Source organism: Notechis scutatus, chromosome 1 (genome assembly GCF_049901735.1).
Source record: "Notechis scutatus isolate UNSWTSFEM ecotype Mainland chromosome 1, rNotScu1.2, whole genome shotgun sequence".
In the NCBI taxonomy this organism is placed as follows: domain Eukaryota; kingdom Metazoa; phylum Chordata; class Lepidosauria; order Squamata; family Elapidae; genus Notechis; species Notechis scutatus.
In genome coordinates this window covers 172,668,834-172,684,530 of record NC_142009.1, presented here as the reverse complement: position 1 = coordinate 172,684,530, position 15,697 = coordinate 172,668,834, and the positions used below count along the sequence as shown (strand labels likewise).

The window sequence follows — 15,697 nt, the reverse complement described above, 5'->3', positions numbered from 1 at the left end:
CCTTTAAGGAATCGACGTATCAGTGCATTCTGTGCTAATGAATCCAGGTTGCTAAAGGACAGTACTAAAATAATGCTGCCACTTGCCTTCTCAGTTTTGCGGGAGCCAGGCCTCTGTCAAATCCATTCTGCAAAAACTCTAACACGTGGGTGATGGAAGCCTTGGTGGGGTTGACATTCCTTCCCGTGCTCCATGTACAGAAGGCCCTCCAAGTGGTTTCATAAATTCGAATGGTCGATGGTCATCTGTCTGCCTGCATGGCTTGATGACTTGAAAGATTAGCCCCCTTCAGCATTCGCCTCTCAAATGCCAGGCAGTCAATTGGAGCCACTGTAGCTCTGGGTGTTGTATTGGCCCCTGGCTGAGAGAGATCCTGTCGGGGGGATCCTCCACAAGGGTGACACTGATAGACTGACCAGGTCCACGAACCATGGCCTCCTGGGCCAGTATGGAGCTACAAGGAGAATCTCGGCCTCCTGTTGCAAGGTCTTCTTGATGACTGCTGGAATGAAGGGTAACAGAGGGAAGGCATAAAGGAGTCCCTTCAGCCACTGGCAGCGGAGGGCATTGACTCCCTCTGCCCCCTGTGCTGGGAACCTAGAGAAGAAATGAGGCAATTGATTATTGGTTTCAGATGCAAAGAGATCCACTAAGGGCAGCCCAAATCTGTTGGAGATCTCCTTGAAAAAAAGAGGGTGCAAGGTCCACTCTGAGTGATCTATTGTGGACCTGCTCAACCAATCTGCTCTGACATTCAGTGTCCCTGAGATATGCTCAGCCTTGATAGATACTAGGCTTGCCTCTGCCAACTTGCAGAGCCGAAAGGCCCCCTTCATTAAGGTTTTGCAGTGTATCCCCCCACTGACGATTGATGTGCGCTTTCGTGGCCACATTATCCATCAGAAGGAGCACATCTTATCCTATGACTAGTGACTCAAATTTTCTAAAGGCGTAAAAGGTCGCTCGTAACTCCAGCCAACTGATGTTATGTTTTAAGTCAGAGACTGTCCAAATGCCCTGTGCCACCTTGTCCTGACAGCGGGGTCCCCCATCCTGACAGCCTGGCGTCTGTAGTTATGCTTATACATTCCTGCTCTCTAAACAAGCACCCCTTGTCTAAGGCCGAAGAGGTCCACCAAAACAAGGATGATAAAACCTTTGGTGGCAACCTCATTCGTATGGGCAAGGTTCCTTTCTTAGCTTTCTCATACGGGAGCAAGAACCACTTCAAAACCTGAGAGTGCATGCATGCCCATGGAACGTCAATGCACGGTATCATCTTGCCCAGTAGTTGAGATATTTGGGCAGGGGAAGCCATCCTGGAGGAACAGAAATGACCTGTTAACATTTGTAAGTCCTCCCTTCATTGCTGTGATAGGAAAACTATTTCAGCCTTCGTGTCTATTATCGCCCCAAGTGGCTTTTCTCCTGGTTGACTAGAAACCCGTGATACTCTAGGGCCTGCATGGTGGTCGTCAAGTCACGAACAGCTTGATCTTGGGAAACCGACAGAATTAAAATATCATCCAAGTAGGCCAATATCCTGATTGGTACAGTTCTGAGGTGAGCTGTCAAGGCTGCCAGTATCTTGACAAATGTTCTGGGGGCCGATGCTAGACCAAACGGGAAGGCTCTATATTGAAGATGTTTGCCCTCATAACAAAACCTCAGATGCTGACAATGGGCTGGTAGGGTGGGGATATGTAAGTACGCCTCTGTGAGGTCTATTGATGTTAAATAGTCCCCCTTTCTCACACACTTCAAAATGGATTGGAGCATGTGCATCTTGAACCTGTGATAAATCAGAAAGGTATTTAGTCTTTTGAGGTTCAAAATAGCCCTCCAGCCCACCCATCCCCAAAGCTTTTGAAACTACAAATAGCATTGAATAGAATCCATGCCCCTGCTCTTCCTCCAGAACTACTTCTGCCTCTTGTATTGTCAGAAGGTGTTGGATTGCTTCCTCCATCAGGTTTCGTCTGGAGGTGTTATTTGACACAGGGCAGCAGATGAAAAATCTTAGTGGGGGGGAGTCTGCCACCAACAGGAGCTACAGATTGCTCATTTGTAGGGGAGCTATGGATTGCTCATAAAAGGGCCTGTTGGAGGACCCTCAAAATGGCCATTTGGCCTGTGATTGTGATCTTGCCTTGTAACGTCCCCCTTGCTCAGGTTGCGTGTATTGTCACTGGCCGAAGCTGCCTTGAGTCCATTGTCCCTTTGCCCTATAGTAGGGTGCACGAACGGAACGTCGGGAAAAGGGGAAAAACCTAGAGTCTCCTTTCTTTGAGACTGATGGCACGATCTTGCATTTGTCCCTGGACTTGACGAGGATGGGGTCTAACGGGGCACCAAATAGTTTGCCACCTTTGTACGGTGCTGATGCAAGTTTCCATTTTCATTTGGTGTCCACCTGCCAGTATCTGAGCCACAATAAATGACAAGCTGCTACAGCTGAAGATAGTGCACGGGATGCAAATTTAACTGAGTTCAAAGCCAAGACAAGTAGATTTCAACATAGCTTTTACCCAAGTGCTGTGATCAGGTTAAATGCAGAGTTATGAATCTGGTGGTCTTAACACATATATCCTGGTTGTACAGTTTTTAAATTGTTATTTGTTTTAATTTGTTTTATATTGTTATTTGTATACATCTTTTGGTGTTGTTTAGTTGTATGCTGCAAAAGAGCACCTTATTTTGTTGTTCTCAGGTTCCTGAGCACAATGACAATAAATTTATCTTATCTTATCTTATCTTATCGGCTGTATACTCAGATGCAGCAATCACCTTGTTGAAATCTTGGTGTGCTCTGATGTTGCTGGTCAGTACTTGTTCTTGCATCTGCCGTAGCCAGATCAAAGACACCCTGGTGAAGAAGGATGCTGCTGTGGCTGTTTTGACCACCCATGCAGCCGCCTGGTGCGTCTTTTGCCACTCTAAGTCAGCCTTCTTGTCTTCACTCTTTAGGACGTTATCTGCGTTGTTCAGTGTACAAGAAGAAGCAGCAAGTGCCAAAACCAATTAATCGACTTCTGGCAGGTATAACGCTTCTGTGAATGCAGTATCTACACTGTAGAAACATTTGTCAAAAGCAGTAGCGCTAGGACAAGACCCTAGGAAGTCCAATTGTCATTGGACCATATTAAAAAAGATTTTTTAGAAGGAGATTACATCCATTTCCTCTTTTGGGTCGGTAAATAAGGCCTCATTGCCCCCCGTCTTGTGTGTGGGAATTGGGGCCTCTGCATTAAGCTCTAACCTTGTGGCACTCTTGGCCTTGGCCAACAGTGGCTTAAATAAATGGGTCTAAAGAGCCCTTTGAACCCGGATTTTTCGGGTTCTGTTTCCTCCTCTGACAGGGCCTCTATCTCCCCTTCCTCAATCGAATAATCGGATTGGTCTTCCTCTGAGGAGACCGGGGAATAATCCTGGAGCACTGCAGAATGCTTTAAAGGCTGTCTGGCGTTACGTTTACTGCAGTGAGCGATGACTGGGTTAGCGGCTGCCTGAGTGGGTAGAACGGTTTGTTGCGTTCCTCCCATCAGACCCTGCCTAATCATCTGGGTAACCCACTGTTGCACCTCTATAGGCATCAACCTCTATAGGTTCTTGGGGGAGGCAAGTGACTTGATTGAAGGGCTGGGTTAGGTATCAAGCCGCCCACCCCAGCCTGTTGATACATTGGAACTGGTAAGAGTGGGAAACCAGGTACCATTGGAGTAGGAACTCCCCAATGGGAGCAACCAGAAATTTCAGCAATCTGTGGATTACTGATTGGCTACCCCTAGTTCTCTGTCCCTGAGCCTTCCCCCTGTGATACAACTGGCTGGCTGGTCTGATTCTCACTTTCCCTAGGAGGACTAAGTTGGATTAACTTTTCCTGCTCTCTAGTGTTCTTTTCCACCTGCTTGAGTAAGGCGTTGTGTAGCCTACGTTCAGCTTGTTCCTCTGCCTTGGATCTCCTAGTTGCTCTGGCCTTGGCTCTAATATTAACTGCTGCTTCCTTAGCGGAATCCCTGGTTTTACTGGTTTGTTTGCTCTTACCCTGCTGCTGTGTTTCAGAAGTCTGAGGTGGAGAAAGAGTGGCAGTGGAATCATCCATTATTTAGCTGGATGATGTTAATCCTAGTTGTTATGAGGACTCTATATAACTAGAGTATAAATGCTATAATGAATGGGTGGTAATAATCTCAGGTGAGAGTGCTATCTGTGACCCACTCAAGGAAAGGGAATTCAAATTCCTGAGCAGTCTGCTAGTTGCAGCAATCTGTCAGGCCAAGGGATCACCAGTTGGGAAATGAAGGAGAAAGCCTCCAAAGACTATAGCTGCAACTCCTGCAAAAGGATAGAAAAGGTGTCCTAGGTTTGTTCAAAAGGTAGTGGCTATTTGTATCTGAACAGGCTGAGTTAGGTTTACAGCCAAGCAGATATATGAGATAATGGGCGTTTGCAAAAGTCTTTGCTCTCCAAAATGGCGCTCCCGCCAAAATTACTTGCTACTATGCCCAGCAATGAAGTAGAAACAGCCACAAAAAATTCCTCTGCTCTGATTAGGCAACTCTCCCTTATTTGGGCAGACTGCCTAGCAGGAAAAAATCGCGCTAAAAGGTTGGCAACCCCTGTGTTAAATCAAAGGTTTGTCCACCAAATAGCTGGTTTAGCAGACATCAGATACAATGGAAAACTTTTCTGATCACACTCTATCCCATTTGATGTCTATTCCCTATTAAATTGACAGTTTAGCCTTGAAAATGAGGGTTTATCCATTAAATCAAAGTTTTACTACAAATGAGGCCATTTATGTTAATTATATAATTACACAAATGATGTAAATTGATGCAAATGGTATAAATTGATATTTAAAAGATATTCTCATTTAATGAACACCTCACATTCCTCCAACCAATATATTAAATGGATGGTGTACTCTATAAAGATTTTTAGTATACCTGCAACCATGCAACAAGACTGCTTTGAGTAAAAAACCACAGAATATAACTCCATCTTTGAGAAAATATTGCACAAGAAAATTCAGATATAAATTGAAATATAAGTTTTAGCAGGAATCAAAACAAATTATGGCATCAAGCCAGGTTCAGACTTTTTTAATTTTGTTCACTTGAAAAGAGAACTGTATTACATGATAACAGTCTCCCCCAGGTTAAAAACATCTGACTTTCGGACAACTTTTAGATTGCCCTGAATCCTATTATATTAAAAAATACCTGAATACAAATACAAATGGTTCGTAATAATAAACATGCATTGTTTTGTGACATGTGAAAACACTGCATTGCTTCAATAATATGTTGGCTCAAAGAAGAAGAATGATGTCAACATTTTAAGTAGGATCATGATATCGAGTAAGTATTCTGTCTTATCTGCAAATCTGATTTAAAGACAGACTTAAGAACAGATCTCATTTGTAACCCAGGTTCTGCTTATATTAACCATTTCAAATCAAACGTTTATTGTCAATGCACAACAGATGAAATTGAAATTTATGACTTATTTTGATTAATATGTAATATATCCTTCATTCAACTAATAAAACAAGGGTAAAATAATGCCAGTAACACTATCCATGTTTTCACCGTGATATTGTGATCTCATTCCACAACACAGCACTTTATTTACTTGTTTGTAATAAATAAACAGCCCAATTATCAAAGCTTTCTGGATCATTCACAACAAAACACCATCCTAAAAATATCAAATCAAGTTAAAATATATACAGTAAAATTCAAAAGTCATTCATCAAATTAATGAGCCAATTGCATGCCAAAATTTTTCAGATTTCTAATTTATATAGATTTAAAGGCTTTGAAACAAATAAAAATATGCTTTAAAGTTTTTCTGTGCACTCAGACTATATATCAATAACTGCATTTACTTTTTCAGTTGTGAGATGAAAACAAGAGATTACAAGGAAATATACTGGTTAAAGATGCAAGCTTGTACATTCAGTATGAGCATGCTTGGGTAAAACTAGCTCTGACTGCACCTATGACATAGACACTAAAATGTGCTAAAACTGACTAGTATTGTCCACAGCTGGAAATGCTGCATATAACAGGGGTATAATTAAGGTTGGTAACCCAATTTATAATCTCTCTATATTATTAAAGCAATGAGTGGCAGCAGTTAGTATCTATGTATCCAACAAGTGACAACAATAGCATATGGAAATGGTAAAGGGCATAGGAAAGAGGGAGGAATGTTATTCTGTAGGTTACATGCAGGCATATTTGAGAGTGAATAACTTCATAGAAAGTCAGCATAAGCTCTGTATACAAAAAAATTACAAAATAATCTCCACCAAATAAATGAAGAGTGAATTTAAAAAAAGAAGTTGCTTTGAAACAGATTGAAAATAATGTGCTACAAAGGTGGAGACTACATTCTTGCTTTTCAGCAGGAAATTTAGAAATAATCTAAAGAAATCTACTGAGCCCTTGTACAAATATTTGCCCAAAAACAATTGGGAGGATTTATTTTAACATTAAAGCTGGCTAATATATAAAGTGCTATCCCAAATTGTTCTTTGTTGACCATTGTTCCTTAAATTGTATATTTTTTATTGGAATACTTCAGATTTATAATGTAACAATCTGATAAAGATTCCCTTGGCATATATTATTTCAGCAAAATCTTTCAAAAATCCAATCATCCTCAGGTCAAGCTAACAGAATTCATCTTTAAGCATTATGATTAAAATCAAAACCAATAAATACCATTTTTGCAGCCTCAATGCATGCAACAATTTAAAGCAACATAGCAAAAATATTTTATTCATTTTATGTTACAGTATCACAAAGAAAAATCTTATGTTCGCCTTGGACTATAAACTCACAATAACATGGTTAAGTCATACAAGACTCATGACAGACTACAGTAAGTACAAAAGCTTTCCGATTATATAATTCAATATCCAATTCAGGAAAAACAAGCAAGTCACACTGCACATTTTCTTAGTGCTTTTTAAAATTCTCAGTTCTTCTTTTGATCTTCAAATATGTACATTATTCACATGCATGAAAATAGAAACTTATGGATATGCTTTGCTTCCAAAACCATTTACACTGTACATAAAAAAAGAAAAGTTGTAAAACTTCAGAATTTTTATCAGTGCCACATACATTTTAGTCTTCAAATCAGAAGCATGTTATAAAACTGATATGATGAAAAGAAAATATTACATAAGAGAATTACTCATCTTTTCTTTGCCTATTCCTTAAGACCCAGATGTGTTTAAGTAATTGATAATGTAAACTTTACATTCAACATTAGATACCATTAGTTAACTAAACCAATTTCATAAGTAATAAACCAAAAAGCAACTGCAATTTCGTAACTCTCCCATGAAGCAAATTCATTGCATTCAATTATTCAACACTTCGTCAACAGAAAGCCATAATTAAATCTTAATTTACGTCTCCCCAGCAAAATCTGAGTTTTTTACATCTTAGAATAATGTTTTAACTGCTCTGAAAAAATATTTGAAATACAAAATTCTAATCACCAAGCAGAAAGCTACTAAATTATATTACCATATGCTATATTAATAAGGCTGCACACTTAGTAAGATACTAAGATCACTCCCTGTTTATAAATGAGATAGAGAGGTTGCAATTAGAGGATCATCTATCTATCTATCCATCCACCCATCCATCATATCTACCTGCCCATTTCACGAAAAGCAACACAAAAATGCATATAAATTTCTAAGCTAAAAAAGATTTCCTTGTGATTTCAATTTAAATATTGAAGCATCGTGTCAGTTTTTAGCTTTGTTGATGAAGGAGAAAATCACGTTTTTTTTTCCTTTGAAGAATCAGCAAAAATTAAAATCAGCTAGCCAGCTCATTACCACGTCTCAGTAGCAGCATTGAAGCTCAGTACAGTTTGACATCACATTCAGAACTGATGCCAAATCACAATTCTAGCAAATCAGGCAGTCTGAAAGCCATAGCTTTGAATTGTTATTAACACCTTGTTGTAAGGAACACAACATTAATATTACAAGACAGTAGTTATTAAATGGAGCACAGTAGTTATTAAATAGAGCACAGTAGTTATTAAATGGAGCACGGTAGTTATTAAATGGAGAGAAAAGGAATTCTTAATAAAGGTACATGTAATATCGCTCGAGGAGTAGCATTACACGTGGAGTCAGGGGTTTATTTTTGTCGCCTGAAAAAATTCCGTACCTATTAGTCCAAAGATCACCTTTTGCCCTTATTTCCAAGGTGTAGCAAGCAGAAATATAGCACACTATTCCAGTTAAAGAATGGGAAACATTTCATATCTCAACGATCCCAGTTAACTGTGAGTTCCCTGTGTACAGGATACATCTTTCTGAAAGGAAATCTCTGGATTAAGGGCACCAAATCTTAGACCCAACGGCTTTTTGCGTGGGCGTTCAACGGGTACCCACCTCTTCTCCACTTCCCCCTCGTTCTCATTCCAAGCTCCTTCGAGGCCTCTAAGGCCAGCTGAGATGCCTGGTATGGAGAGGAACATCGATATTCCCTATGGCACGCATGCATACAAGCATGCATGTATGTATGCATACGAGCATGCACTCAATAGTGTTCACCCCTTCTCTCTTTGTTGCAGCGAAGGGGGCAATTAGGAAAGACAGCGACCGCTCCGTACCTGGATGTAGTTGGTCTCGCAGTATTCGGCCACCCGTTCGAGGTTGGTGTAGCTGTCGAAAAGGGCCCGGCGCCCTCCCGGGATCTCCTCCTCCAGCAGCATCTGCAGCTCCGCCATTTTCACATCCTCGCGCGTGCGCGCTCAGCCCCGCCCTTCTGTTCCCTCCTTTCCACCCCCACTACTCCCCAAAACCCAGGCGTCCCGCCTTTTGTCCACAACGCCTGCAGCAGTTAGGTCCGCGTCCTCCGCCGCTCACTCAGCGCTCGCTAACCCCCGCCGCTGGCCGCGGGGTTCAACTTCACCCTCTACCTCCCACCCACCACCCGCTTCTCAGCTGAGGCGCGACGTAAACCAACAGCAGCCGCGGCAACTGCGCATGCGCCGAAGTTTTCCATGAAAATTCTTCGCGGGCCCCCTTTCTCGGCAATTCCCTACCGCCCAGCGTTTTCTGTTCCCACTTCCGGTGCCTACATCCCGACGGAAGTGGGGTTGGAGTTACTAGGAAACTCCAACACTAGGTATAGTGACTGGAGAGGAGGTTGGAGGAAAAAAAGAGAATGTCTCCCACTACATTTGCCCATTCAGATTTAAGGCTTTTTATTGTTGGCACAGTTCTGCATATGTACCTAGACTCACTTTTTGTCCTTTACTGTATTAATTTTTTAACATAAACCATCTGAATATAAGAACCATGAGGCATTTTAAGCAGAATGTTATTTGATACAGTAAGAAAATTATTGATTGAGACCTAAATCTTTGTGACTGTACCATATATCACCTTTAGGTCTGCTTTGTCATAGTTTGTGACTTCTGGTGACTCACAGTTTCAGCCATTTGATGAAGAGGGTTAGATTCGACAATCATGAAATTTTTATTTCCAAAGTCCAGCATAGAATAATATAGTATAAAAAGTCAATAATAATCATCTGATCAGTGCTGAATATTCAATAGGAGTGAAGTCTGATGCAAGACTATTTTATTTGTCAAGTATGTATTAGGTAACATGTATAAGTAGAAACATGATTATGAATACATGAAATGGATACAAATAAAAAGAAACATTAGGACAGGAACAGTAGGCACGTTGGTGCGCTTATGCATGCCCATTACAGTCTTGTTAGGAATGCGGTGAGGTCAACAGTAGACAGTCTAAGGTTAAAGTTTTTGGGGTTTGGGGACTAAACCACAGCGTCAGGTAATCCAGATATTGACCACTCTGTTGCTGAAGTCGTACTTCCTGCAATTGAGTTTGGTGCGGTTTACCTTGATTTTCTATCTATTATGTGCTCGTGTATTGTGGTTAAATCTGAAATAGTCGTTGATGGACATGGCAATAGATAATTTTATGTACTATGCTTAGGTCGGACTGAAGGAGGCATAGTTCTAAGTTGTCTAATCGTAAAATTTCAAGTGAGTAGAGGAACGGAGGAATCTTCTCGGGAAGAATCTCTGGACTCTCGATTGTATTAATGTCTGATATGCAATGCAGGTTTCAGACAGATGAGCTGTATTTGAGAATTGGTCTAGCAAATGTTTTGTATGCTCTAGATAGTAGTACAGTATTACCAGAGAAAAAGATACACAGGATTCAGTTAACAACTCTTAATGCCTTTTTGGCAATGTTATTACAGTGGGCTTTAGCACTTAGGTCATCAGAGAGGAGTACTCCAAGGTCCTGAGTGAGTTATATACAAGGTCATATCCATTCAGATTGTATTTTATTTTCTGGTTGTTGTTGTTTTTTGCTAATATGTAAGACAGCATTTTTTTTGTTGAGATTTGAAATTGCCACTTGTTTGACCATTTTGACACATAGTCAAGATCTTTTTGAAGGGTAACAGTATTGTCGGTGGTGTTGAATAGTTATACATCATCAGCGAAAAGAACACAGTTCCTTTTAATATGTAAAGTATAAAGAGTTGGTCTGAGAGTTGGTCTGCTGCCTTGGGGGGCACTGCTGTTGACAGTATGGGATTTGATAGGGTGCTCCCTATTTTGACTATTTTTTGCCTGTGACAGGAATACAGCTATCCAATTATGCAGGTGTCCGGAGATACCATAAGATTTTAATTTTAAAAGTAGTTTGTTGTGTACCACTGAATCAAAGTCTATATAAATAGATTACAGGATAATATTTTTCTTGAAAACAAGTTATTTGTTAGAGAATAGGTTGTTTGTCTCTAAGTGGAGGGTAATGGATTGGTTAATAATTGATTCCATGACTTTGCAGGTGATGCAACATAAAGAGATTGGTTTGTAATTTTCAACTAGGCTGGGGTCTCCCTTTTTGAAGATAGGAATTGTCAGATCCGTGTATCTGCCATTCTTCAATGGAAGAAGAAGGGGGGGGAGTTGGCACAAGTAATCCTTTTTGATATAACCTGAATATCCTAAATCTTATATTGAATCTGTATAACTTGCACATGATATACAACTGGAGGACTGGAGCCAGATGTCTGGAAACTTGTCACCTCTTGGAGAGATGGCAAGAGGAGAAGGGACCATAAAAATTCAAGCTCTGGAAGGTATATCCCTGGGAAACTCTTCTAAGAAAAGGGGAGGGGGGAATTAACATGTTAAATCCACATCAGAATAAGGGGAGGGATTCTAACTCCCTTTATCTATTACTGTATGCCTGGAAGCCTGGAAGCATCTTACATTCTGCTTTGACTAGTACTGGGATCACTTCCTTTCAATAAAGAGTTTCTTTTGAAGTACCTAGCTTTCAGAAGTTCATTCTTTTCGGTTGAAGGGGGAAAGTCCAGTGCTTACATAAAGCAGAATCTGCAATAGAGATCAACCCAGAAAGGAATTATTTTTTAAACTTCACTCTACCAAGGGGACCCTGCAAAAATGTCTGAATATAGCAAGGAGCAAGGGGAAGCTGAATGCTGGGGAGAAACTTTGACGACTACCCAGCCAGACACTGACATTGTATACCCCATCGAAAGTGAAGCTGCCTGCGAAAATTCCACAAAGCCCAGGTCGTCTGTAGGCATAGGAAAGAGAGACAGCTGGGATGGAAGAACCAAGAGAATAACCCTCACCTGGGGTAACTGTAAACCCACATGGAAAATGGAACTGGAGGTCCTCTCTGATCAGGAAGAATGGGTCGAGGAACCACTGGCAGATGACTGACTGAAACGGTACATAAATTGCCTCATAAGGGAAGCCCTGGTGGACCTCAACGTGAGGAATGAACCAGGTCGCCAAAATAGGAGAGCGGGTGAACCAGAAATTGAGAGAACCCAAGCTGTCACCCCTAATCCAGAGGAGAATGATCGGGCATTGGAACAAGATGGAGGACCAGCAGCCACACAAGATATCCGACCCCTTACCGCTCCAGTGCAGGGGTTTAACCCTGGCCAACCCAGAAACATACAACTGCAGAGAAAGGTCCTGCCCTTGGGGGTAAAATTCAATGGGGACCCCCAGAAACTGGAATTTTTCCTGGCGCAAGTCCTCACTTACATGCAAGAATATGGGCGGAATTTCCTGACCCAGGGGGCCTGAGTGTGAGTCGTCAACCTGGCCCTAGAAGGGGCAGCAGCCAGATGGATGGTGACTCTCCAAAACATCAATGCCCCAGAACTGAGGAACCTCGATCGATTCATGACAGTCCTACTCCACCACTTTGAAGATCCCCTCGCTGACAGAAAAGCCTGCAACCGCATTAGAGTCGTAAAGCAAGGCCATCGCCCGGTAGCTGAGTACACCGAGGAATTTCGTGACCTGGCCGACTGAGTCGACTGGCCAGAAGATATCCTAGTCTGTTCAAAGATGAACTCAATGATGACCTGTACACTGCCTGCCTAGCCGGTGGGGCTCCAAACCTCCTGCATGAATGGTACCTGATGGCAGAGGAGGCAGAGATAGACATGACCCGTAACCAGTACCGCAGTGGCCGAGTTTGGAGAAGATCCCCACCCCAGGGAAAGTGGGAATTTTTCAAACCCCAAGCCACCATGACTCCAAGACCAGCTGGCTGCTTTAAGCGTGGAAAAGAGGGGCACCGTGCAGCAGAATGCCATTCAAAAACCCCTGACAGAAAGCCAGACCACCCATCAGGGGGGAAACCTGGAAAATTCAACCCTCAAGGAAAAGAAACTGGCCTGAGAAGCCGAGAAGCTGTGAGGTTTTCGTTCCCCCCCAACCCAGAGGAAGAATCCCCAATGCCCCAAGGAGACCTGAGCCAGTCTGAAAGCGATCTGGAAGACGACCTGCTGGTAAGCGACCCACTCTACCCCAAAGACTGTTTATCCCCAGCCGAGGGAAGGGGGAGGAAGTTGCAGCGTTACTGGATTCGGAATGCACCCGATGCCTAATAAACCCCACCCTAGCAGAGAAATTGGGAATCCAACTAAGGAAAATGGAAAATCCCATCACTTTCTGCCAATTAGAAGGAGCTATATCGGGGGTGGGGGAGAGCCAGCCAGTTTTACCACAGAATCATTGAAACTATGACTTGGGAACCATAGTAAGATGCTCACATTCATTGTAGCACCAGGAATGGAAGGGCCACTAGTCCTAGGACTCACATGGCTATGGAAATGGAATCCAAAAATAAACTGGAAGAGAGGAACCGTACATTTCCAAAAACATGTAGCATTTGCAAACAGCCCAGAGGAAAGGAAAAGAAAGAGAACAGAGAACAGAGAACCAGCCATGGCCGGTCAGCTGGCTGAACCCATTAACATCCCCAAAGAGTACCAGGATTTAGCCCAAGTATTTAGCGAGGAGCCTTCTGATGAACTCCCCCTCCCCATCACGCCACAGACTGTGCCATTGAAATCCTACCAGGGGCTAAACTTCCAAAACCAAAAATGTATTGCATGTTCCCCAGAGAACTAAAAGAACTCAGACCATTTATCAATAAAAATCTAAAAAGGGGTTTCATCAAACCTACCTGACCAAAAATAGCAGCTCCAGTATTATTCCACGAAAAGGATGGCTCTTTGCGTGTATGGATTACAGAAATTTAAATACCATCAGTGTGGAGAATATGTACCCACTCCCCCTCATGAAGGACATGTTACCTCACCTCTCTAAAGAATTTTTTTTTCAAAGTTAGACCTACCTCTCATACTACCGCATCAGAATATGGGAAGGGAATGAGTGGAAGACGGCTTTTAACACCCCACTGGGATGCTACCAATTTAAAGTGCTCCCTTTTAGACTACAAGGAGCACCTGCCATGTTCATGCAATTAATTAATGAGACTCTCCATGATTTTTTGTACAAAGGGGTTCTTGTTTATCTCGATGATATTTTAATCTACACCGAACAAAAGAAGAACACATCAAGTTACTCCAAGCAGTTCTCCCAAAACTCCAAAATGCCAAACTATATGCAAAACTCTCTAAATGTGAGTTCCATTAAGAAAAAATTGACTACCTGGGATATAGAATATTCCACGAGGGAATAGAGATGGACCCACAAAAAGTAAAAGCTGTCATCGATTGGGAGCCGCCCCATACTCGCAAACAACTGCAGAGCTTCCTGGGTTTTGCAAACATTTACCTTCAGTTCATTCCAGCTTTTGTGAATATCGCCCTCCCCATCACGAACTTGTTAAAAATGAAAGGGGGGGAGAAACCCAAACTAAGGCAACCCCTTATCTGGACAATGGAATGCCAAGTGGCATTCGAAAAACTCAAACGTCTGTTTTCAGCAGAACCAATCTTGAAACACACAGACCCTGAACAACCATTTGTCATCCAAGCAGAAGCTGGCAATGTAGCAGTTGGAGCAGTTCTACTCCAAAAGAATGGACATGGACAGTTACAACCATGTGCTTATACTTCCAAGAAACTGAAAGGAACCAAGCAAAGATGGGCCATATGGGAGAAAGAGGCATATGCTGTGCGATGGGCATTCCTCACATGGAGACATTTCCTAGAAGGGATCCAAATCCCCTTTGAAGTCTGGACTAATCATAAAAACCTAGAAGCCCTGAAAACTCCACGGAAACTCCCAGAAAAACAAGTAAGGTGGGCTCAATACTTTAAACTGTTTAATTTCACTCTCAAATATCTCCCGGGGGGGGGAGGATTTCTTGGCAGATGCCCTGTCCAGGAAACCCCAAAAAGATTGAAGTTATAAAACCCATGATCCAACCAACCCAACTTGCAGCCAAAGTAATCACCCGGGCACAAGAGAAGAAAGAATCACTGACTGACAATGCAAAAACTTCAATATTTAAGGAGGCACTACTTAAGGACGACTGGCTCCAGGCTAACAAATACATTTTGTCAGCCTCAAGATATCTTCTACATCTTATATCTTCTGCATCCTATCTGCTGCATCTTCTCTGCTATTATGCTCACTGCTTTTTCTCTTTTGGCTGTCATTTGCAATGGGGGGAGGGGGCACTTGGAGGGGAAGAGAGCTGGAGGTGTTTTGCATTCCTTTGCTGTGGGTAAGCAAGGGGAGGGGGTGTGTGAATTCTTGTCTTTAACTTTCCATTTCCTTGCTAGCTTCTATCCCCTTTGCGCAGCTGCGAAGTTTTATCAAAATATGTCAAGGTCAACGGACAGAGGCCTCATCACCACCTGAAGATGCCCACATGATCATATTCAGAACTTTTAATTGGAAGAGTCATTTGGACTTTGGGGGGTGGGAACAATTCCATTCCTTTGTATATGTGATCTGCACGCCAATTCCTCAGATTCGGAATTCCACCTGTAGCTTCCACTTTGATTTCCAGTAAAAGGATAACTTTGCTCTAACCCATGGAGTCTGAGTATTTCTTTCTTGGATGTTGAAGGGAGCACACACTGACATTATTCCGAATCTCCCCATCAGCCCACCTGGAGAAAATATCAGCTTTTCTTCCGAGGGGGTTTCACATCATGTCATCTCCAGCCAGCGATGAAGATGACCAGGGAGCTACGGGGGGGCAGCCAATGCTGCTACCGGAGGTGCCAGCCGCCGACCTGCTGGCCAACCTTACTCTGGAAGAAACCCCAGCTGAGAGGCCCAGATGGTCGTTAGGTGTTGGATGGAGGGATCCCGAAGACCACCCCCCTCCTGGGATCAC

The 15,697-nt window shown here is 42.5% G+C and overlaps 1 protein-coding gene across 16 annotated transcripts in view; it reads right to left on the bottom strand.

Annotated features, from left to right (window-relative positions):
• ABI2 (abl interactor 2) overlaps positions 1-8,801 on the bottom strand; it is a 78,127-nt gene extending 69,326 nt beyond the window's left edge. For all 16 annotated transcript variants that reach the window (XM_087950010.1, XM_087950074.1, XM_087950021.1 and 13 more), the window contains exon 1: positions 8,659-8,801. In XM_087950010.1, the coding sequence (XP_087806136.1) occupies positions 8,659-8,775 (117 nt within the window). In that variant the 5' untranslated portion in view covers positions 8,776-8,801. The remainder of the gene's footprint in view (positions 1-8,658) is intronic.
• Positions 8,802-15,697: the final 6,896 nt, after the last annotated feature.